The 23464-nt window shown below is 44.3% G+C and overlaps 1 protein-coding gene across 1 annotated transcript in view; it reads left to right on the top strand.

Annotated features, from left to right (window-relative positions):
• The window catches only part of VPS53 (VPS53 subunit of GARP complex), a 159759-nt gene that overhangs the window by 87786 nt on the left and 48509 nt on the right, over positions 1-23464 (top strand). The window contains exons 12-14 of the mRNA XM_059669205.1: positions 3345-3446; positions 9697-9791; positions 20857-21099. Coding sequence (XP_059525188.1) covers positions 3345-3446; positions 9697-9791; positions 20857-21099 — 440 coding nt within the window. The remainder of the gene's footprint in view (positions 1-3344; positions 3447-9696; positions 9792-20856; positions 21100-23464) is intronic.

The raw sequence follows: 23464 nt of genomic DNA, 5'->3' as shown, positions 1-23464 counted from the left end.
AGTTCTGGCTTCAACATCATTTCCTTGGGGAAGTGTTCTGTGACCCTATGTTGCATCCTTTCATAAAAACCTGTACTTTTCCTGAATGGTCCTCATCACACGTTTTTGTGATTATTTTATTATAGTCCATCTTCCTCGCCTGACCATAATCTTCCTGAGGGCAGCTGGTTCCTGGCATATGGCACATCCACTTGTTAGTGGGTGAATGAAGGAATGAATCACTTTTTTGCATCAACGTGGTCCACACATGAAACATTTGCGCCCCAAATGAATGAGCAAGAAGTTCCTTAGTGCCTATGACTCCCTCAGGAATCCCATCGGGATGTTAATAGAGACGGTGGGGGTAGGAAAGAAATCTTGGGACTCTTCCGACCCATAACACTGAGCAAGTGGCCCGTGCTCTACTGCCCCAAATGCCTTTTCAATGCTGCCTTTTATGTATTACTTCTTACATCTATGCACAGACACTCTCCCAGTGAGAGTGGAGCCCAGGAACACCCTCGGTTCACTTCACCGATGTCCACTTTTTGTCATGAGTTCAGTAACACAGTGTTTTTAAAATGAGGCCCACCTGTGTATAATTTTGATCTGTTATTGTCAACCTTGGTAGACCTAACAATAGGTGAGTAATGTTTAGTTAAAAATTCAAATCCTTGTTCTATCACTGAATGATTTTGAACAAAGCGTTTCACTTCAGTTACTGACTTACTCTCCACATGACCAAAGGACCAGAAGACTCAGCATAAAGATTCAGCTCAACAATAGGATCCCAAACCCACTGTTGAGCCGGTGGGACCAGGAATCCAACGCTAGCACCTCATTTATCTTGTGGAAGCCTAGGCTTCATGGATTTCCTTTCTCACCATGCCTCTTTCCCTGCACTACTAACAGCCCTTACAGAGGTAACTAAAGCTTAGAAATATTGTTTCCAGAGAAACATTTCTTCCTAAAAATAGCCTAATTCTAAAAAGAAACTTAAATAGCTTTAAGTTTATAGGACTTTTTTTTTTTTTTTTCTGTATCAGGCAAGGAAGCCAGAGTTCTGATTGTATACATTTGAAATATTTGCTTGGTTGTTAGACCATATTGTTTCTCAGCAGGATACCACAAAAGTCATTACTCTACTAATGATTACCTTGAGCTAATGCATTAATCACAAGGCTTTCTTCATATGCTGAAGCTCTGTCTAACTGTGCGATAGCATCCAAGTGTTTTGGCCAGGGATTCTGCAGTTTATGTGAGTGTAAGCAGAATTGTCTTGAAGTCTAAACCAGACACAGACACAGGTGTGGTTTCTTCTTCTTCTTCTAATTCTTTTTTTTTTTTTTTTATAATATCTTTAGCTGATATCCTGGCACTTGACAAAGTCATTCACACTGTAGTCCAACTGCTGTCCCTCTTGACTTAGGGAATTGTTTGTTTCTCCATTAATATATGCTAAAATGTCACATTGGAAACTCCTTCTCCACCTGGCTTTTTTTTTTTTTTTTTTTAACCCTCACCTGAGGATATGTTTATTGATTTTAGAGAGAGAGGAAGGGAGGAAGAGAGGAACATCGATCAGTTGTCTCCAACTGACGAGGGATAGAACCTGCAAACTAGGTATATGCTGAGCCTAAACCTTTTTGGTGTACGGGACAGTGCTCCAACCAGCCGACCCACACAGCTGGGGCTGTACCTGGCTTCTTGTCTCCAGAGAGCTATTCCCTGCCCTCTCCTCATCCCCAGCACCACCAATTTCCGTTATCCTGCTTGTCTACTTAGTTTCCTTTCTGCTAGAACTCCCAGCTCCCTGGCATAAACATCTCAAGGTCAAACTTGTACAAAATCCTGAAGAGCTGCCTTGATTCTGTAGTTGCACTGGAATTATCATCATCAATGTCTCTTATATGTATTATGTGCTTCTCCTAGGACTTTGCACACTTTATCACATTTGATCGTTCGAGTGTCCTGTGAGGTATCCTCATTCAGCAGATGAGGCTGTTGTGGCTCACAGGAGCCAGATGATTTGGCCAAGAGTTGGAGCTAAAACCTACATCACCCGCCTCCAGCTTTCCCACCAGCCTGTGGTCCCACTCAACAATATATTTTTGGAAGAGTGGTCATATTCAGAAGCTGGGGAGTAATTTTTCTCAAAGATATTTTGTTGTGGTTGTTGTAAAGGGACTTATTTGGGAAGGGACTTTTGTCTATAATCTAAAACATATAAGATTAGCTTTATAGTTTATTGTTGTTTTTTAAATATAATTTTATTGATATCAGAAAGGAAGGTAGAGAAAGAGAGAGAGAGAGAGAGAAAAAAACACATCAATGATGAGAGAGAATCATTAATGGGCTGCCTCCTGCATGCCCTACACTGGGGATCGAGCCAGCAACCTGGGCATGTGCCCTGACCAGGAATTGAGAGGTGACCTCCTGGTTCATAGGTCAACGCTCAACCACTGGCCATGCCGGCTGGGCTATTTTTTGTTTGTTTGTTTTTTTAAGGTTCAGGCAATGAATAAGGGTAGTATCACTGTATCATTTGTTTCTTGAGGGTTCAAGATTCATTACTGAGGGTTTAAAAGAGTGGGGTCTTGCTGTGTTGCCCAGGCTGGATGCAGTGGCATTCACAGGCACAATCCCAGTACTGATCAGCACAGGAGGATTGACCTGCTTCGTTTCCAGCCTGGGGAAGTTCACTTCTTAGGCAACCTGGTGGTCCCCTGCTTCCTGGAGGTCACCATATTGATGGCCAACTTAGTGCAGACACCCAATTGGCATAGCGTGCTACATCCCAGAACTCCTGGGCTCAAGTGATCTTCCTGCCTCAGCTTCCCGAGTAGCTGGGACTACAAGTGCGCACCACCAGGCCCTGCTATAGTTTGTTCTTGAATTCAGACCCATCCTTCATATTTATGGAGCACCTATTACATGCCAGGCACCAGAGATAGCATGGGGAACAGGACAGATGTGATCCCTGCCGTCATGGAATCTAGGAGGAGACAAATAAATGGGCAGTTGCAATATTTTAATAAATACCTGGGTAGGGGATGCACCGGTGGGATGGTGACAGGAACATCTAACCCAAACTTGACAATGGGGAAGGCTTCCCAGACGGGACTTTTAATTTGCATACTGAAGGATAAGTAAGAGTTTTAGCCAGATTGGGATTGGGGTGGGGTTGGGTGGGCAATAAGATTTCTAGAAGATGGGGAAACAATGTGAAGGCTTAGAGGTGAGAATGTGGTCATGTTGCCTCAGTTCTTGTTCATTAGGTCAGATTTCATGACTTAGCTCTTGGAGAGACTTGGAAAAAGCAATGGGCAGAGCTCAGAAGATACCTATCTCTTATGTTTCAACAGAAAAAACTCGAGTCTCCACCCCCATCTACCAATCCCTTCCTGGAAGATGAGTCAACACCAGAGATGGAGGAACTGGCGATGGAGAAAGGAGATTTAGATCAAGTAAGTCTCATTTGCACTTCCACTTGCATCCCACCTAGTGCTTGTTCTGAAAATGGGTCTGCTCGCTCTAAATATGATCCTTTGGCTGTTGACCACATTCAGAGATTACAACTTTGGTGGTCTTTATAGAAAGCCTTTATCTGAAAGTGTATTTAGAAAACAGAGTGAAACAGCAGCCCTTCCTGCCTGCCTCTGCTCCCAAAAGCCTCACCACCGGAATTAGCAACACACACAAGTTTAATCAGCCCATGAGGTGGGGCAGCAGAATTCTGCCCGGCCTCAGTCATCATCTCCTGAACTTGTCGGCTTAGCTTTTGGTTGTACTTTCATCTGGTCCGGTGATGACATGAAAGGCTGAAAGGTCCCCAGCGAAGTTAGCACCATCAGCTGGGGGTGGCCTCTGCGCAGTGTAAGCTGATCGTTTTAGGCCTGGAAGCCATTGGGGAGGCCTGGAAACGTCAGGGTGACCCAGTGGCGTATTTGGAGTTACTTTTCCCAGCACACTAGCACTTTCATTTCCTTCGGATTTTTCGGTCCAACTCTAAATTTCCTCTCTCTCCATCCTACAAGAACTGTGTTTTTGTTTCACTGCCATTTTATGACAAGAAGAGTTTAGAGCAATAAATCAGAACTTTTTCTGTCTGGATTAGTGATCCTTCCTTTTAATTTTCTACATTTGGCTTCTAAAGAATTATTTTATAGTATTGGTTTGGTCCAGACACCACCAGAGGAAGGCTGGCTGGGAAGACTAGCTCTGGGAAACCTAGCCACACTCTCTGCAGCTCACCCTGTATTTCTAGCATGGTGAGGGCGGTGTACAATCCTGGCAGGAGCCAGGGGAGCAGAATTTCCAGGGGCAGTTCTGAAGTGATGCAATAAAATGTGTCTGGTCCATTGATTAAATAATTATAATAACATGGATACCTCACATTTTTATGGTGTTTTATAGTTTAAAAGTCTTTCACATGCTTTACTTCATTTCATCTTCACAGTGCCTGTCTCTCATTTTATAGGATTTTATATGAGCTGCAATGCCTGCTCAGGAAGGTTAAGTGATTTGCCCGGGTTACCTAGTCTGGAAGTGGAGGAGTTAGGACTGGAAGCCAGGCCTAGAAGTCAGAGACTAGGATTCCTTTCTTGACACTCTCATTACCCTGTGATGTCTCAATGAAAAGTAGAGGACATAGGAATTATTCCCATGAATAAAAGTGAATGAATAAAACTGAAGGGTACCTTCAGGCTGCATCCCAGAGATCTATAGGATTAAATGTAATTGATTTAAAGCCATCCTATCAGCCAGTGTGGGGAGAAAAAAAAAAGATTTCTTCTAACATTTTGGGAGGAAGGACCAGATGGGAAGGAGGGAGCTGTATGTAGAGGTCATTCTTCTGGTGTATATCCTCCACCCACCCTGCGTGCCATGTCTCCCAGTGCTGGTGACTGCTGTTGTCATGTCCAGAACTGTAGCCGAATACTGAGATGCTGTAGTGCTGCCGTGAAAAGTTACCCCTTTAGCTAGTCATCTCTGGATGTGATTAAACTGGATTAGATACAATTCCCCATTTCCTACAAAATCAGTTTTGCCAGGTAAAATACGATTTTTATTATTTCTTATGAAACTTTTTACTCATTCCGGAAGCTCAAGGTTATTGTTATAATGACCAAGACCTGCTCATTCTAAGGACGGAGAACACAGACTCATGTGGTAAAGCAGTCATGTGGTAGGGAAAGTGCCAGTCTGGTCTGTCATTATCTGACCATATGACCTTTATTAGATTTTTAAAAAAACATTTTTTTTATCGATTTCAGAGAGGGAGAGAGAGAGAGATAAATACATCAATGATGAGAGAGAATCATTGATCGGCTGGCTGCCTCCTGCACGCCCCTCACTGGGGATGGAGCCTGCAATCCGGGCATGTGTCCTGACTGGGAATCGAACTATGACCTCCTGGTACATAGGTTAATGCTTAACCACTGAGCTATGCCGGCCGGGTTAGATTTTTACTTTCTCCAGACTTCCTTGGTTTCTTGATCTTTACAAAGAACTAATTGCTTTCAAACTGATTCCTGAGTGCCCCATCAGGAATCACTGTGGAGAGTTGGGAGGAGACCAAGTTACCTCCAAACAGAGGAGTCCGATTATGAGCCACTTTTATCGTGGACTTCCAGGTAAAATTTCTTTTGATCCAGGGGTTTAATGTGCTTAAAAATAAAGTACTAAAAAATCCCCGGACTATATTATCCACTTGCAGTTTCACAGCCTATTGCTTCTTAGTAATAAAACTTACACACCAGTGACGAATGCCTCCTCGCATACCTTCCCCGACCTTGCAGGCCTCGCCAGCACTTTGTCTTGCTTGTGATTGATTATGTTGGAGCCCCAGGATCTTCCTCTTCCCAGCCACTGACTGTGGCTTCCAGTTGGGTGCACAGGAGCCCTGTGGGGTGCTGGGGAGGAAGTCCACAGTTTGCTGTGGTGAGCTTAGCCAGAGGTAGTGGGGGAAGGCCCCCAGCGGTTACCCTGGGTTACCCAACCCGCCGCGGCACTGCAGTCAGTGGACAGTGTGCCCTCATGGTGAGGCTCATTCCCGCTCACTACCACTGTTTAGGTTATGGTGAAGGGAGAATGAACTTGAAAAGAGGCATTTACTAGTAGTTCGAACAATCAGTTGCCAGCATATTCCCAATGATTAAAAAAAAAAAAATGACATGTGAAAAGAGAATGCGGGTACTCAAAGTCTAAAAGAAAGAGGCAGAAGAAATAAGGAATTTCTGGTTAAAAATGTCCCCTTCTGGTGATCCGAGCAGTAAGACTTAATCTGTTTACATTGGATAGTAATAAAAGGAAACGGGGCCAGCTGCAGACCTCCTCACTGTGACAACAGTAACCTTTATTATTCCATCAAGCTCCAGGAGGAAATAGCTTCCACATCTGCAGCTTTTGGACAGAATTCACACACGCAGAAAGCCAGCCTGAATGCTACTGCTAAATGACTTAGTAGATGCTTTGAGCTGAGAATCAACCCTTTGGGGAGCTGGACAGTGCAAAGGGAGACACCAGCTTAAGCTGAAATTCCAGCACCTATTATTCAGATATGAGCACAGTCACAGGCAGGAGGCAGCCCTGTGGAAAGAAAGGAAAGTTCCGACAATCTCTCCTATTGTTCTCTTCCTTCCATCTCACACTGAAAGCCCTGCAAGAGGACCGAGAGCTGTGGTGGCCGGTCTCTGTTCTCACTGCCAGGAGCGGCATTAGTGGGCAGAGGCTGGGCAGAGCAGAGTCGCCTGCAGGCGGGGTGGGGAGGCCTGCTCTGTCTGATTATGCCGTTCTCCAAGTGCCAAGTTCAGAGTGTGCTGTGGGGCTCGTCAAGCGCAGGGCCCGAGGAAGACTGATCAGGATGAGTGTGCTGGAATGTCATGTAGCCATTTTCTTTCATCATTTAAAAATCTGTATTTTATACTGAATGGGTTCTTCAGACTTAGAGATTTTTATCATGTCATTTTCATGCATGCATAAAAGGGAACACATAAGCAAAATAAAATAGGATAAGATATTCCTAAAACTTCTTTGCATTCAGAGTCCATCTATCTCTCCCTCTCTCTCCTGAACCACTTTTTAAACTTTTTATTTGGGGATAATTACATATACATTCACAAGAAGTTGCAGAGAGCAGAGGTCCTGTGTACCCACCTCCCAGCTTCCCCCAGTGGTGACAGCTAACCCAGTGCATTATCAAAACCGGGGAATTGATCTTACCCCTTGTTGGCTCAGGCATAGATTTCTGTATTTTCCCACACGTTAGTGTCCTCTGCACTATCCAGAATGTTGGTGAGTGCCATTCCTTAAGACTGCTCCCCAACTGTCTCTGGGATTTCCTGCCAGGCCTTTGGCACCCATCTCCCATGTCTTCTATTTTATTTCACTTTAAAAAAAAAAAGTCAAACTTAGAGAAAGTTTTTAAGAATATTACAAGGAACTCTTAAAATCTTTCACCTTGGTTCACTGGTTGTTAATATTTACCTTGATCACATCCTCCCCACTCCTCCTCTCCTTCTCTCTTCCTTCCTCCCCCCATCTCTCTTTCAGTTTGAAGATATCATGCCCTTTACCTCTGTAGATTTCAGTATGTATTTCTTAAGCAGAAGGACTTCCACTTAAATTACCACAGCTCAAAATCAGAAATTTTCTTTTAAAATATATTTTTACTAGGGGCCTGGTGCACAAAATTCGTGCACTGGGTGTGTGTGTGGGGGAGTGTCCCTCAGCCCAGCCTCCCCCCTCTCACATACTGGGAGCCCTCAGGCGTTGACCCCCATCACCTTCCAATCGCAGGATCAGCCCTTTGCCCAGCCTGACGCCTGGGCCAGAGGCGTCAGGCCTGGGCAGGGGACCCTCATTTCCCCCCATCACTGGTTCTGCCCCCAGCCCAGGCCTGATGCCTCTGGCCCAGGCGTCAGGCCTGGGCAGGGGACCCCCAGACCCCTCCGATTGCTGGCTCTGCCCCTTGCCCAGGCCTGACGCCTCCGCCAGAGGTGTCAGGCTTGGACAGGGGACCCCCATCTCCCCCCGATCACTGGCTCTGGCCCCCGCCCAGGCCTGATGCCTCGGCCAGAGGAGTTGACCCTCATCACCCTCCGATCACCAATCACCGAATCGGCCCCTTGACCAGGCCTGAGGCCTCCGGCAGAGGTGTCAGGCCTGGGCAGGGGACCCCCAGCTCCCCGCGGTTGCAGGCTCCACCCCTGCCCAGGCCTAACACCTCTGGCCTAGGCGTCCAGCCCGGGCAGCGGGGACCCACAGCTGCAGCGGCCCCGCGATCGTGGGCTTCACTTTAGGCCCAGGCAAGGGACCCCTAGCTCCTGGGACTGCCAGCTTCGACCGTGCCCAGCTCCCATCGCTGGCTCCACCCCTACTTCCTGCTATCACTGGCCAGGGCGGCAAAGGCACCTGATTCTCCGATCATGGCTGGGGGGCAGGGCAAAGGCGGCCCCGGGGCCACCTTTGCCCTGCCCCCCAGCTCTTAGCTCCCCCCTGGGTTTCCGATCACTGTCAGTGGCAGGGGGCTTCTTCCTGCTTTCCCTTTCGCCTCCCTGCATTGTGCCTACATATGCAAATTAACCGCCATCTTGTTGGCAGTTAACTGCCAATCTTAGTTGGCAGTTAATTTGCATATAGCCCTGATTAGCCAATGAAAAGGGTATCGCCGTACGCCAATTACCATTTTTCTCTTTTATTAGTGTAGATTGATTTCAGAGAAGAAAGGGGGGAGAGAGAGAGAGAGAGAGAGAGAGAGAGAGAGAGAGAGAGAGAGAGACACTAACTCTGAGACTGAAACATCAGTGAGAGGGAATCATTGATTGGCTGCCTCCTGTACTGGGGATTGAGTCTGCAACCCGGGCATGTGCCCTGACCAGGAATCAAACTGTGACCTCCTGGTTCATAGGTCCATGCTCAACCACTAAGCCACCTGGCCAGTGGAACTCCTTTTCTTTAGGTATAACTAATAGTAAAAATTCCTACATTGAGGGTTGTGAGGAGTAGATGAGATATTACTTCATATCAAAGTGCCTGGTTCATAATAACCATCAGTAAAAAGAGGCTATCAAAATTAGATCATGTGAAAGCACTTTTATAACTTTTAAAGCACTATAAATATAAGATGCTGTTATTAGCTAGGATTTAAATTTTTAAAACATCAGTCAAATGATGAGTCACTTCCAAATTGAAAATGCATGTGTTATCAAAGTAGCAGTAAATTTTCACCATACCAAGCAAGTAAATGTTGCTAACAAAGCCAGCTTATTGTTCACAAGTTGGCATGAATTATAATGCAGGATATAGACCCAGTTTAGTTACTTTTTTGTTGTTGTTAATCCTCACCGGAGGATATTCTTCCATTGATATTCTTAGAGGGAAGGGAGGGGGAGAGACAGAGAGAGAAACATCGATGTGAGATAGACACATAGATTGGTTGCCTCCCGCATGCACCCCGACGGGGGTCAGGGATCGAGCCTGCAACCCAGGTACATGCCCTTGACCGGACTAGAACCTGGAATCCTTCAGTCCGCAGGCCAACGCTCTATCCACTGAGCCAAACGAGCTACAGCCAGTTTAGTTACATTAAGTGCTTCTTATCTATAAGTTAGGAGTGAACATGGAGAGGATATTTACTTTGAAACTGCTTGAAATTTTTCAAAGACAGCTCAAGTATAGGGTTTCTTTTTTCTTCTTGTCTTTTTTTCTTTACAGCCAAAGAAGCCTAAAGCCCCAGACAATCCATTTCATGGCATTGTTTCCAAGTGTTTTGAGCCTCATCTCTACGTGTATATTGAGTCCCAGGACAAGTGAGTGATGAACATTTTGCTATTTTCTATTGCGTTTCCCCCTCCTCTGGTTGTGGTTGGGCTTCCCAAGGACACAGCTCTTTCCTGAGGCAGAAGGAAGGATTTGGCATGCCTGTGACCCTCCCTGGAAACCTGTTAAGGATATTTTTATATCTCTTGAATGTTATCATTTATTGTGTCTATAAATCTCAGAAGCCTGATTTTGACTCTAATAAGGTCCCAGATGGATCCCAACATCTCCTTCCCCCTGGGCACCAAGCCCTTACATAGCTGTACGTGTCAACCCATGGGCTTTACAATGTCAGGCGCTGGCAAACAGAGAAAGACAGCCTAATCTCTAATGTATAAGTATTCAAGTATAATTTGTTTAACTTTTCATTTTGAAATCATTTAGACTTACAAAAAAGTTACAAAAAATTCTCAGAGACCCTTCCCCCAGAGAATGTTAACAGTTTTCATAACCATAGTTATCAAAATCAGGAGGGTAACATTGTCCCACGAATGCCCTTTTTCTGGTTCAAGATCCAGTTATGCATTTAGTTGTCAGGATCTTAAGTTTCCTTCAATCTTGAATGGGTCCTCAGTCTTTTTGTTACCTTCATGACCTTGACACTTTTAGAGAGTATTGAGCAGTTGTTTTGTACAATTCCCTTAATTTTGGTTTGTCTGATGTTGTCTCTCAAATCCCGATTATGCAAGAATTTGGGCAAGAATGCCTCAGAGGTCATGTCGTGTCCTCAGTGCATCATATCAGGAGACATGTCATGTGGATTCGTCCCATTGCTGGTGATGCTGACTTTGACCACTTGCTTTAAGCGGTGTCTGCCAGCATTCTGTGCTGTGAAGCTACTGTTTTCTAATTAATGAGTATCTTGGGACTATGTAAATATCCTGTTTCTCATCGCACTTTGCCCACTCATTTTGACATCCTTAATGATTCCTGCCCAACGTGATTATTACTGTAGTGTTTGCCAGATGTTAGCGTCTGTTTCCATCACTTCTTCTATATTTACTAATTGGAGTGCTACTGTAAGGAAGAGTCCCCCTTCTCCCCCATTTGTCAGTATGGACGGATAGGTTCTTACCTTCTTTTATGGATTATCATTTATTTAATATATATATGCATCTTATAAACTTAAGAGCTCCAGAAAATTTATAGAGCAGCCCAGTGTAGCCAAGTTTCCTTACAGCCAGAAGAGGATGCGTGATCCCGTGTCCACTGCTCATGCAAAGCAGGAAGACCCCCTCTCGTCCCTGAACCTCTGCACACAACCAGAATATGCAGGCCCTTCCACACTGGAAGGAGGACTTGGAAAAGGGTGGGTTTCTGGAACAGCCGAGCTGTGGAGACAGGCTCCAAGCGGAGGCCTGGTAGTCTGCAGAACACGCATAAGAGGACCAGACAGTGGCTCACATGGAGGGAACAACAGCGGCTGTGAAAGGTTCTGAGGGGAGTTCTCTGGGAAAGCATTTAGGCACAAAAACCCAGTCTTTTTTTTTCCTTTTTTCCTTTTCCCCTTTTTAATGATTCTGTCATAGGTTAGTGAATTCTTGTTTTCAAATGTGTTTTAGGGGTAAATCATAAGATTAAGAGAATATAAGTGGAATCACTACATGGAACATTATTATTATTCACCTACCCAATTTTTTTTCTAAGTGTCAATCGTTACCAATTTATTTTATGCAAAACAGTAGCGATGTAGAATATAGGAGTTATCTTATGCTGCCATGCACACGAGTTGTGAACATTCCAAGCCACCATGTACAGTTTGGAGGGGAAGGCTAAACAAGAGCATTAACCATGCTACTGAACACAGGAATTTTTTATTGAAAAAGGTTAGGAATTATCAGGGGTCCTCAAACTTTTTAAACAGGGGGCCAGTTCACTGTCCCTCAGACCATTGGAGGGCGGGACTATAGTTTAAAAAAAACTATGAACAAATTCCTATGCACACTGCACATATCTTATTTTGAAGTAAAAAAACAAAACGGGAACAAATACAATATTTGTATTTGCATGTGGCCCGCGGGCCGTAGTTTGAGGACCCCTGAATTAGATAGCAATGTCTTCATAATATTTCTCATCACTGAAGACTGAAGAAAATAAAAAGCCACTGAAGATTTAAGAGAACATCCCAGTGTAGCCAAGTTTCCTTACAGCCAGAAGAGGATGCGTGATTTTGTGTCCACTGCTCATGCAAAGCTGGAAGACCCCCTCTCGTCCCTGAACCTCTGCCCACAGCCAGAATATGCAGACCCTTCCACACTGGAAGGAGGACTCGGAAAAGGGAGGGAAAAGGAGAAATTAGGAAGCTGCTACAACACTGCCATACAGTCAGACCATATACTACAATAATTGCGTACTTGATGGCTGCATCATTTTTACTGAACCGTGTGAAACTACACTTAGAAACACATCAAAGCAAAATATCATGGCTCTCATCAATCAAAATCGAAAAGAAAGAAGGCAAACAAAGAAATAACTCCAGGATGAACACACTATAAATAGATGAGCATTTATGGAGAATGAATCACTATCTACATTCTTGGACTGTCTCATTCTGCCCCAATAAAAGTGTCACCTACTTGATTTTTATAGCTAACTTCTATTCTTTTCCTCCCCAGTGACTAAATGCTTCAGATTAAAATCCCAGAAAATGAACTTTGTAAAAGAATTTCTACATTAACAAAAACCTCCTCGCTGCTCCTACTCACCCTACCCAAAAAAGGTGCCTAGACAGTTTTTGCCTTGTAATGCCACAGTGTTCTTCCTGCTTTCCACCCACTGGGTTTATGCCTGAAGGCACACAGAGGGCAATAGTTATATTGCCTCTTAGTCCTTTATTTTTATTTATTTACTTATTTTAAACTTCTTGTATTTTGTTATTTTCTTTCATCCCTGACTTTTTTTTTTTTTTTTGATGGGAAAACATTGATGGAAAACCAGCACAGGCCCCTAGTCCAGTCTATCCCAAGTGGATTCTGACACCGGGTCAGAATCTGAAGTGAGTCTGGGGCCTCCACCTTCTGTGCACAGTTGACAGTTTACACACTTAGAGATGTGCCTTCCTATTTTGTCACTGGAGGGACCTATGATCCTTTTTCTTCTGGTTTGAGGAGTTTTTACTTAATTATATTCCTCCTACAAAGACTGGAAATTAGTACAAATAATCTGGACTTCCCTTTGTAAGAAACATTTAAAACCTGTAAAGAATTTTTGTGAGTTTGTTTGAGCAAAACTGTCAACAATAGCAGGGGAGCAAATTCTCAAAATGTATTGAGATAATGCTCCTGCCTCTTAGTCCTTTAAAAGCGCTCCATCTTCTACGCTCAGAAAGTTTTTCTCAGGAAGTTAGTAAGATCCAGAGGGGGCCAGAGAAAGAATCAGCTATTTGCCAACTAGATTAACAGGTTTTAAAGCAACCCACCTGGATGGCTGTTACTGGGCAAAGCCCCTTCTTAGCAACTCAAATTTTTATTTTTTAAAGAGGCTTAAAAGCTATTGGATCCAGGGTTTAAAGTGCATACAAGATAACCACACACTTTCTTCCCCAAACCTACCAGGTCTGGAGAGTCATTTTTCCGAATTATTCTAATTCTGGTATCTACTCTTTTCACATGGCCTTGATTCATATAAAGAATACTCATTGTTCATGGTACTTTGGGCAGAGGGCCAGACCTCCCTTCCGTAGGGACTCCCCATTTCTCTATGAAAAATGAAGTGCTGGCCACTCACCCTGCCATTTGGCCCCACTAGGATGTTTCCACAGCACGAGGAAGTGGCGGAAGCTGCTCGGGGGAGAACTGCGTAGGTTGTGCTGTAGTAGCTCCAGAAAAAGCAGCAAAAGCTTGAGTAGAAAATAGAATTCACGAAGTCCATTTCCTCATCTGTGAAAGGAGAGAATCAGACCAAATAATGCTTAACGCAGTGGCTATTAACTATTTTTGAGTCATAGATCCTTTAGAGAACCCGATGAAAGCCAGAGACATTCTTGCCAAAACAAATCTTCATGAACCTACGCACAGTTTTTGAGTAAAATTTCAAGGGATTCTATAAAGCCCTTCTTCCCTTAAGTCAAAGAATCCTAAGGCTGGGGGAGAAGCTCAGGTGGGGACTGATTTTGTACAAATGACTACTCTTGTAGCTCTGACTCAGAAATCTTCAAGGGAGGACAATCTTAGACCATTCCCAAGCTCCGAGATGACAGAGACCCAACACAGTGTAGCAGAAAAAACGTGGATCTGGATGCCAGACAGACCTGGATTTGAGTCAGAACTTTGCACTCACTCACCGGGGACCTCGAGCATGGTACTTAACCTGTCCGAGTTTGTTCTGCCCTCTCTGCAGTGAAGTTAGTAATGCCCCCCTCCTAGGACTAGTGGTGAGGGTGAAATGAGGTGACATGTGGGTACTTGCTTGGCATAAGTACATGGTGCTCAGGAACTGGGCCTGCCCTGCCCTCCCTGTGATCTTGTTCTGGACTCCTAGGCAACGGTTGGGTGGCCTGATCAGGGTTGCCAGCTTTCTTCTGGGCCTGGCCTGGCTTCCATCCTCTCATCTCCCCAGCCTCCCACCTGCCCAGGGAAAGTTCTGGCAGCACCTGCCCCAGCCAGAAGCCAAGCAGCAGCGGTACTGCAGAGCCAGGACCTGGGAGGAGGCAGGAAGTGGAGATGTCCCCGAAGCCACCTCTTTAACAGGTCAGGCTATGCTGTCATTCTGTGCTTGAAACAGCTTTCTCAATTTTTGTCTACGTTCAAGGAGGAAGTTAGTATGTCTTCTACTCTTGGGAATGTAGTGCTTTTCTGCTGCTAACTCTTGAGGAAGAGATTTCTCTGCATAGGCACTTTGTTCATTCAGTTACATCTCGTTCAGAGAAGCTATTAGTGAACCATCTCTGCCTGTTCTCCTGAGTCCCCTCTAATAACTTCTGTTGAAATGGAGCTCTTGCTTCTTCTGGCTTCCTCAAGCCTACGTTTCTCTGTCAGTTACTTTCAGTCATGTTTGTTATAACCCAAAATCTATTCCAGGATTATGGGTTGCATGTACTTATCTCTTTGGTCTCCTTCAGTCCAGAAAAATAACTCATCCTTTCTTTATCTTTCACGACCTTGAAATTTTTGAAGCGTACAGGCCAATACTTTGTGGGATGTCCTTCAGTCTGGTGTTTTTCTCATGATGGATGATTTATGCAGAAGTGGGGCTGTGTTCTCAGTGATCCATGTCAGGAGGCACCAGTGTCAGTTTGTCCTTTGATTTGTGTTCATTTTTATTACTCAGTTTAGATGTTTGCCACTTTTCTCTATTTATAAATAAGTAATTAATTAGTGCCAGGAGAAATTTTGAAACCATATGTATAGCCTTTCTCATCTTTCACTGACTTATCACTCATTGATACTTGCCTGGATCATTTATTACTAACGTTATCAAATGATGATTTTTCTAATTGTCATTTCTTCTACATTTGTTAGTTGGCATTATATATATTTTATATTTTTATTTATTTCAGAGAGGAAGGAAAAGGGAGAGAGATATAGAAACATCAATGATGAGAGGGAATCATTGATTGACTGCCTCCTGCATGCCCCACACTGGGGATTGAGCCTGCAACCCAGGCCTGTGCCCCGACCTGGAATCAAACTGTGACCTCCTGGTTCATAGGTCGATGCTCAACCACTAAGCCATGCCAGCCGGGTGACACTATATTTTAAGCAAAAGCTTTATCTTCTCCCTCATCTACTTATATTGTATGGACTCATAAATTTCTATTTTATTCAATGGGTTCTAGTCATTACCATCTTTTTCTTTTTAAATTTATGTTGGAATAAATTTAGACTTACAGAAAAATTTCAGAAATAATACAGATTTCATATTCCCTTCTCTCAAGTTCCTCTAATGTTAACATCCTACATAACCATAGTACAGTTATCAAAGCCAGCAAGTTAACATTGGTACAGTATTATACTAAACAACAGACCTAACTTGGATTTCACCAATTTTTTCACTAATGTTCTTTTTTACTTCCAGGATCCATCATTATTTATTTTAAGGCTCAAATAGGCCCTTCAAACTCATTTTTCACCGTATTTGCACTTTTTTTTTTTTTTTTTTAGCACTTTTCTGGTATAACAAAATATACTAGGCTCATCTTGTGCTTTCCTACCTCAGCCCTAGAGTCATTCATTTTTTAGGATCCCTTGTTCCTTTGGTAGGAATGATATTTGGAAACTAAGTTCTTGGCATCAGATATGGTCATTATGCTTGGGTGTCATGCTTGTAGGTCCATGTAGCTAAGAACTATATGTATTATATGTATTATATGTATTATATGTATTATATGTATAGATGCATTTCTCTATATCTGTTCTTTTAAATCCTCACCCAAGAATATGTTTATTGATTTTAGAGAGAGGAAGGGAGAGAAACATCAATTGTTTGCCTCTTATATGCACCCCGACCGGGAACCGAACCCACAACTCAAGTATGTGCCCTGACTGGAATTCAAACCCACAACCTTTTGGTGTACAGGATGACACTCCAAACAATTAAGCCACACCGGCCAGGGCCTCTATATCTATTTTTATACCCATTTCTATGTTATAACCTGTGTGTTTATGCTGATAGCTCCAATTCTAACCTAACCACAGGGATTTTTTTAGCTTCCTCCTTTACATGTCTGAACTGCCTTCTATGGCAGTAAGAAGCCTGGCTCCCAATGTCCTCCCCATATTTAGTTCTATGCTCCATTTACCTATATGCAACCCATCTCCCAGATAGGCTCAAGCTAAACCTTGGCTCCCCAGTCCCACAAGCCATACCAGAACCAAATCCTTGGTCCCAACTAAAAGGAAGGAGAAGGGGTGGGGGTACAAACTAGTTTGAGTGCCCTTGAATTAACGAGTTCTGTAACTTCCTGGGGACCTTTTGGGGGTTTGTCCATGCTTACCTCCTTGCCAGCTCTTCCTGACTGTCATCTTCCTCTCCCAGTGCCGTCACTCCTTTACTTCCCAGGAGAACATTGTTTCCATATGCCGCGCACAGGCCCAGCGGGAGAATCGGCCTTGGTCATCCATAGATAAGCTTGGTCTGCGATGTGGTTTTCTTCTCATTGTGTTTACTATTCCCCTCTAGTGCTACTGCTCTGCAGAAGTCTCTATTCCTAGGTCATTTTATTTATCAGTGGAACTCCCAATAGTGTTACACAGTTCTTAGGCTCAAGCTACAGTGAAGAGGGGAAAAGACACCATCTACATCCATGACCTGTTTCTTCAAGCTGAAGAGAATGTGAATAACAGCAATAATCGAAATATCATATATCTGTCTAGTGCTTTACAGTTTTGTAATCAAAGCATAGTATAGTGAGTGGATAGAGCTTAACTTTGGAGTTAGACAGACCCAAGTTCATATTCCAGTTCTGATAAATTCTATAGGGAAAATTGTATTATTTTCCTCAGCCTCAGTTTCTTCATTTATAAAATGGGGATAATAAGGCCTTCTACTCAGGTCTTAGAGGATTAAATGAGATTATATTTATAATGCACCCAGCACATGCTTTATAGGCTTATAGCTGCAGTGGGAAAAAGAGATCAAAGAAGGATTATGGTGCACAGCGTAAAGGGATGAAGATAGGAATAATTTGCTGAGGAAATACAGAGGAGTGTATAAATCAAACTGCAAGCAGACTTTTCTCCTTTGTATCATCTACCTCAGCCAAACCCTCTCCTTCCCACCCTGTCTTCCTCCCATTATATTCTGTGCTCCTTTCTGATTCCGTGCCTCAATTCTCTCACCTGAATCTGCTGTGACATTTTCTCTCTAGTGTCCTCTGGTATTTCATTGTCTAAAGCAATTGCTCGTTTTGTGTAGACTGCAAAATTAGCATTTTGTTGCTGTCTGGGAATCTATCATACGCATGAGGGTCCTGTCTCCCCAAGTAGATCAAAGCTTCTGATGGGCAGACACTGTGTCTCGGCCTGAGCTGCGCCCTGACCAGGGCTTGACCCTTTGTACTCTCTTACTTGGTTGTAAGTACTTTAGGGGATAAAAGGCGCCTCCTAGTGATTCCAGTCAATAAACTGGTCGATGTGCCACACATCCCTTTCTCCAGGAGTCCTACAAGATGATCTTGCCAAAACTCCAGGTAGTGTTCGGTGTTTGGAAAAAATGGTAACCTTTGTTTTTTTGTTATTATCGTTGAATTCATTTATATCTTATACTGACAGCCCACAGAGCTCTGCACTGTGGACTGTCAACATAAGTACTCAGTCAGCATTTGACTGGATTGGATCCTTCCCACCCTTTCATTCCCATCCCTTAGGAACAAAGTGTGGAGGTTGATCAGCTGAGTTTGTACTGGGCCGACATAATTGGGAGATGAGGTTCGCACATAAGCATGAGGGGTGGGCCTAGGGGGAGCAGAAGTAACATAAACATGATGCCTACTCTCACGGAGTTTATCATAACATACACGAAACAGAGAAGATTCTACTGTTCTCCAGCAAGGAGCTTCTGCTTTTTGTACCAACTTCAGCTTCTTATGGCTGTCTAGAGTGCTGTCTCAGAACGATTCTGAAATTACACCAAAGACCCATGAAAAAGATTGCCATGATTGATGAGCACTGCACCGTGAGCCCAGGATGGGAGGCAGTCGACATGCTTCCTGAATATTTCATAGCCTTGTAGTGTATATTTAAGTGTAAAATAATGAAGTGTCACCTTGGCTGATTTGGCCCAGTGGGTAGAGTGTTGGTCTGTGGGTTCGATTCTGGTCAAGGGCATGTACCTAGGTTGCAGGCTTGAACCCTGGCCCTGGTCAGGGTGTACACAGAAGGCAACCAATCGATGTGTCTCTCTCACATCGATGTTTCTCTCTGTCTCTCCCCTCTCTTCCACTCTCTAAAAAAGCAGTGGAAGACTATCCTCAGGTGAGGAGTAACAAAAAAGCAAAACAAAAAGAAGTGTCAGTGTGTGACAGGACAGATGTTGAAGTGAAGATAGAGGATTGTTGTGAAGATAGAGAATTTGCTGTTGTTAATCGTCAGGTGCACCCTGAGCTGAAGGGAGAAGTGTCGGGAGTATATTTTGGTGGAGGGAAGCATCTAGGCGAAGGCCCAGAGTCAGGGATAGAGATGGAGCAAGGGGTGGTGGAGGTGAGTCTGGCTGGAGCAGGGGGTTGGGGGTCACTCTGGAGGAGAGGTGTGGGAGATTACATGGAAAGGTTAGGCAAGAAGAGGCTGTGAGGAATGGGGGTGGGGAGGCTGGAGTTCCTTCCCTGCTGCTGACCATCATCACAAAGCCCGAGCCTTGGCATGAAGTTCTTTGAGGGCAGAATGGCGGCATCTGGATATAATAAACTTTCAATAACAAAGGCTCTGGAGTAAAATGTCAATTTTCTCCTGTTCCTGCTAATTGATGCTGTGTGTGGTTCTTGTCTTTTTCTTCCTGACTGTTATATAAATACATTTTTAAAGCACAGCTGGATTCCTGTAGCCTTAGACAGCCACCTACAAAGATGCAGAATGTCAAGAGGGGTGGGAACCCCCTCCTCCCATTCTTCACACTGCACAACTGTGCAGGGAACAACCGAGGCCTGCTGGGTTCTAACTTGTGATGACTCACTGCAACTGAAGCAAAGTCAGTGTGTTTGAATGGGAAATGGGAAAAAAAATGCAGCCGCTGTCACCACCGCAACCTGGGGCAAGCCTGGAGCTGCTCAGACCCTCTTCTCCCAAGAAGTATGCCTTTACATCTGTAGTTCCAAGAAAAACTGCATTAAAGGAGAAAGAAAGCATTAGAATATTTCTTTTTTGTTTTTGTGTGGGTTTTTGTTGTTGTTAATCCTCACCTCAGGATATTTTTTTCCATTGATTTTTTTTTAGAGAGAGTTGGAGGGAGGGAAGGAGGGAAGGGGAAACAAAGAGAGAGAGAGAGTGAGAGAGAAACATCAATGTGAGACAGACATTATCGATTGGTTGCCTCCTACACTCGCCCCGACCAGGCCAGGGATTGAACCTGTATCCCAGGTATGTGCTCTTGATGGGAATCAGACCCACGACATTCTAACCACTGAGCAACACTGGCCAAGGCTAGAATATTTCCTCACAGTTTGTCTTTGTTTAGGCATCTATTTTGTGGGCACAAGTAAGTTAATGATACCTAAATATTTGCTGACATCATAATCTTTTTGTGTTTTAGGGGGTCGCAGGGTAGAGTGGTTAAAGGTTTGAGGCTTGGAGCCAGGCTGCTTGGTTTTGAATTATGGCTCACCCACTCTCTTGCTGTATGGCAAGGTCCTTAATTTTCCTGCACTTTGCTTTTTGAAAATAAGATTAGTAATAGTTTCCTACTTCATAAGGTTATTGTGAACATTTAGTGAAGTTCATTGAAATGACACATAAAATATAGACATAGTGCAAGTGTTCAAAAGTGATCATTACCATTATTTAGAGTTTTCATTTGTGGAAAAGGGAGATGGTCTTATATGATAGTAGGACCAGTGCATGCACTTAAGTGGTGGATGTTGGGCTCAACTCTGCCACTAAGTATGACAGACTTTCTGGCCTTACTTTTTTCATCTTTTAGAGCATTCACTAGACCTGATCTCCCTCACAGGGGATGGGGTCATATGTGGTCATGAAATGCTTTGGAAAGTATAAAGCAGTTGGCAAGTGCCACATTATAAAAAATACTTTTTTATTGATTTTAGAGAAGAAAGGAGAGGGACAAAGAGATGGAAACATCCGTGATTAATTGGCTGCCTCCTGCATGCCCCCTATTGGTGATTGAGCCCACAACCCGGGCTTGTGCTCTGACCAGGAGTCGAACCAGTGACCTCTTGGTTCCAAGGTGGATGCTCAACCCCTGAGCCACACCTGGCCGGGCCTCAAGTGCCACATTTTATTGCTGCTGTTACTATAGGAGTGATGGGGGTGGTGATGATACTGATAGAAATGGGTCTAATTTTAAATGTAAAAAGCATTAGGAATAATTTACTCATGGCTGCCAAGCACATTTATTTACTTTCTCTTTCTTGAAATAGAATAACATTTCAAGTTTTCTTCTTCCTAGAAACCTCGGGGAGCTGATAGATCGGTTTGTGGCGGATTTCAAAGCCCAGGGGCCACCTAAGCCCAACACTGATGAAGGGGGTGCCGTGCTCCCCAGCTGTGCTGACCTCTTTGTGTACTACAAGAAGTGCATGGTGCAATGCTCTCAGCTCAGCACCGGGGAGCCAATGATCGCTCTGAGCACCATTTTCCAGAAGTACCTCCGAGAATATGCCTGGAAAATCCTCTCTGGCAACCTGCCCAAGTGAGTCCTGTTCTCCCTGGTCCGAGTGGGGAAGTATGCTTCTAAACACAACTAAATATGGGAATCTTTAAGGAAATCCACTATGAAGTTATTTCCTGAACTGCTGAGAGGATCAAGGAAGAAAACACCCTGATTGAGTTCACAAGACCTGAAACTATTTCCTCTCTAAATGGGATTCCACAGCTCTCAAGACCGTTAGAGGAAATGCCCTTGCTGGCTGCCAGGATAGGTCAGATCTTACCACCGTGGGCTCGAGGGAGTCGGCCCATTATATGTATATTTAATTTACGTGGATTCAGCGGTGGCTACTTGGCCAAAAAAGTGAGGTGGTGGTGGAGATAACTTATACACAGCATGGGCAGTTTCACTCAGGCCCCATTCAATGAGGGTATGTCCTGGGATGATAAATAGACAAGAGGCATGAGTCTGCCTTCCCTTAGTCTAATTAAATTCCCAAGTCTCTCCTATGGTATGTGTGGCTTGTTATGCTGGATAGAGTCTAATGTTTAAAGACGTAGTGAGATTTGGGGGTAGGGAGTTGCATAGCACAGCTCCTAATTATAGTGACTTCACCATAGTCACTAATGTTGTTACATTGTTATTGCTTGAAATAAATGAATCATTACACAAGGGTTTTAGATGTTCTGGTTATACTATAGCAATTTCAGTTGTTATAGAATATGATCTAAGGTAAGGCTTTGAAATTTAGTGATTATGAATCATCCCCGTGGCTCAGTTCAACAATTATGGAATTAGTTTCTGTCGTTGTCACTAAAAGATGTCCTACATGGGAGTTTTACATTATTTGGAGCAGCGGTTCTCAACCTGTGAGTCACCAACCTGTGGGTCGCGACCCCTTGGGGGTCGAACGACCCTTTCACAGGGGTCACCTAAGACCATCGGAAAACACATATATAATTGCATATTGTTTTTGTGATTAATCACTATGCTTTAATTATGTTCAATTTGTAACAATGAAAATACATCCTGCATATCAGATATTTACATTACGATTCATAACAGTAGCAAAATTACTGTTATGAAGTAGCAATGAAAATAATTTTATGGTTGGGGGTCACCACAATATGAGGAACTGTATTAAAGGGTCGCAGCATTAGGAAGGTTGAGAACCACTGATTTGGAGGAAAGAAAACAAAATCCATGTGCTCTACAAGACATTTGAAGTAGCAGATACGTTTACCAATGAGAATTTCTTTGACTGTGATAGAAACCATTTAAAAGTTTTTAGTAACTTTTGTCCTGATGATCAAAGTAATAATAGAAGTTCATAGAAGACACAGAAAAGCACTAAGATTGAAAAGAAAAATCACCAATAATCTCACCACCCAGAGAAAACGAGTTTAACTTTTTGGTATATGTTCTTCCATTCTTTATTTATATACTAGGGGCCCGGTGCACGAAATTTGTGCACTGGGTGTGGGGAGGGGGGGAGTGTCCCTCAGCCCAGCCTGCCTCCTCTCACATACTGGGAGCCCTCAGGCGTTGACCCCCATCACCCTCCAATCGCAGGATCGGCCCCTTGCCCAGGCCTGACGCTTCTGACAGAGGTGTCAGGCCTGGGCAGGGGACCCTCATTTCCCCCCATCACTGGTTCTGCCCCCAGCCCAGGCCTGATTCCTCAGCCAGAGGAGTTGACCCTCATCACCCTCCGATCACCAATCACCGGATCGGCCCCTTGACCAGGCCTGAGGCCTCCGGCAGAGGTGTCAGGCCTGGGCAGGGGACCCCCAGCTCCCCGCGGTTGCAGGCTCCACCCCTGCCCAGGCCTAACGCCTCTGGCTGAGGCGTCCGGCTCGGGCAGCGGGGACCCACAGCTGCAGCGGCCCCGCGATCGTGGGCTCCGCTTTAGGCCCAGGCAAGGGACCCCTAGCTCCTGGGACTGCCAGCTTCGACCGTGCCCAGCTCCCATCGCTGGCTCCACCCGTACTTCCTGCTATCACTGGCCAGGGCAGCAAAGGCGCCTGATTCTCCGATCATGGCTGGGGGGCAGGGCAAAGGCGGCCCCAGGGCCGCCTTTGCCCTGCCCCCCAGCTCTTAGCTCCCCCCTGGGTTTCCGATCACTGTCAGTGGCAGGGGGCTTCTTCCTGCTTTCCCTTTCGCCTCCCTGCATTGTGCCTACATATGCAAATTAACCGCCATCTTGTTGGCAGTTAACTGCCAATCATAGTTGGCAGTTAATTTGCATATAGCCCTGATTAGCCAATGAAAAGGGTATCGTACGCCAATTACCATTTTTCTCTTTTATTAGTGTAGATATAATATGTGTGTTTGTGTTTCTTCTTTGTTTGTTTACCAGAATTGGAACTGTACTGCTTATTATAGCTTTATTTCCTGCTGCTTTCTT

The sequence above is a fragment of the Myotis daubentonii genome, chromosome 16 (assembly GCF_963259705.1).
Source record: "Myotis daubentonii chromosome 16, mMyoDau2.1, whole genome shotgun sequence".
Classification (NCBI taxonomy): domain Eukaryota; kingdom Metazoa; phylum Chordata; class Mammalia; order Chiroptera; family Vespertilionidae; genus Myotis; species Myotis daubentonii.
The sequence above is the reverse complement of the archived record's forward strand: the minus strand, read 5'-3'. Positions and strand labels throughout refer to the sequence as shown.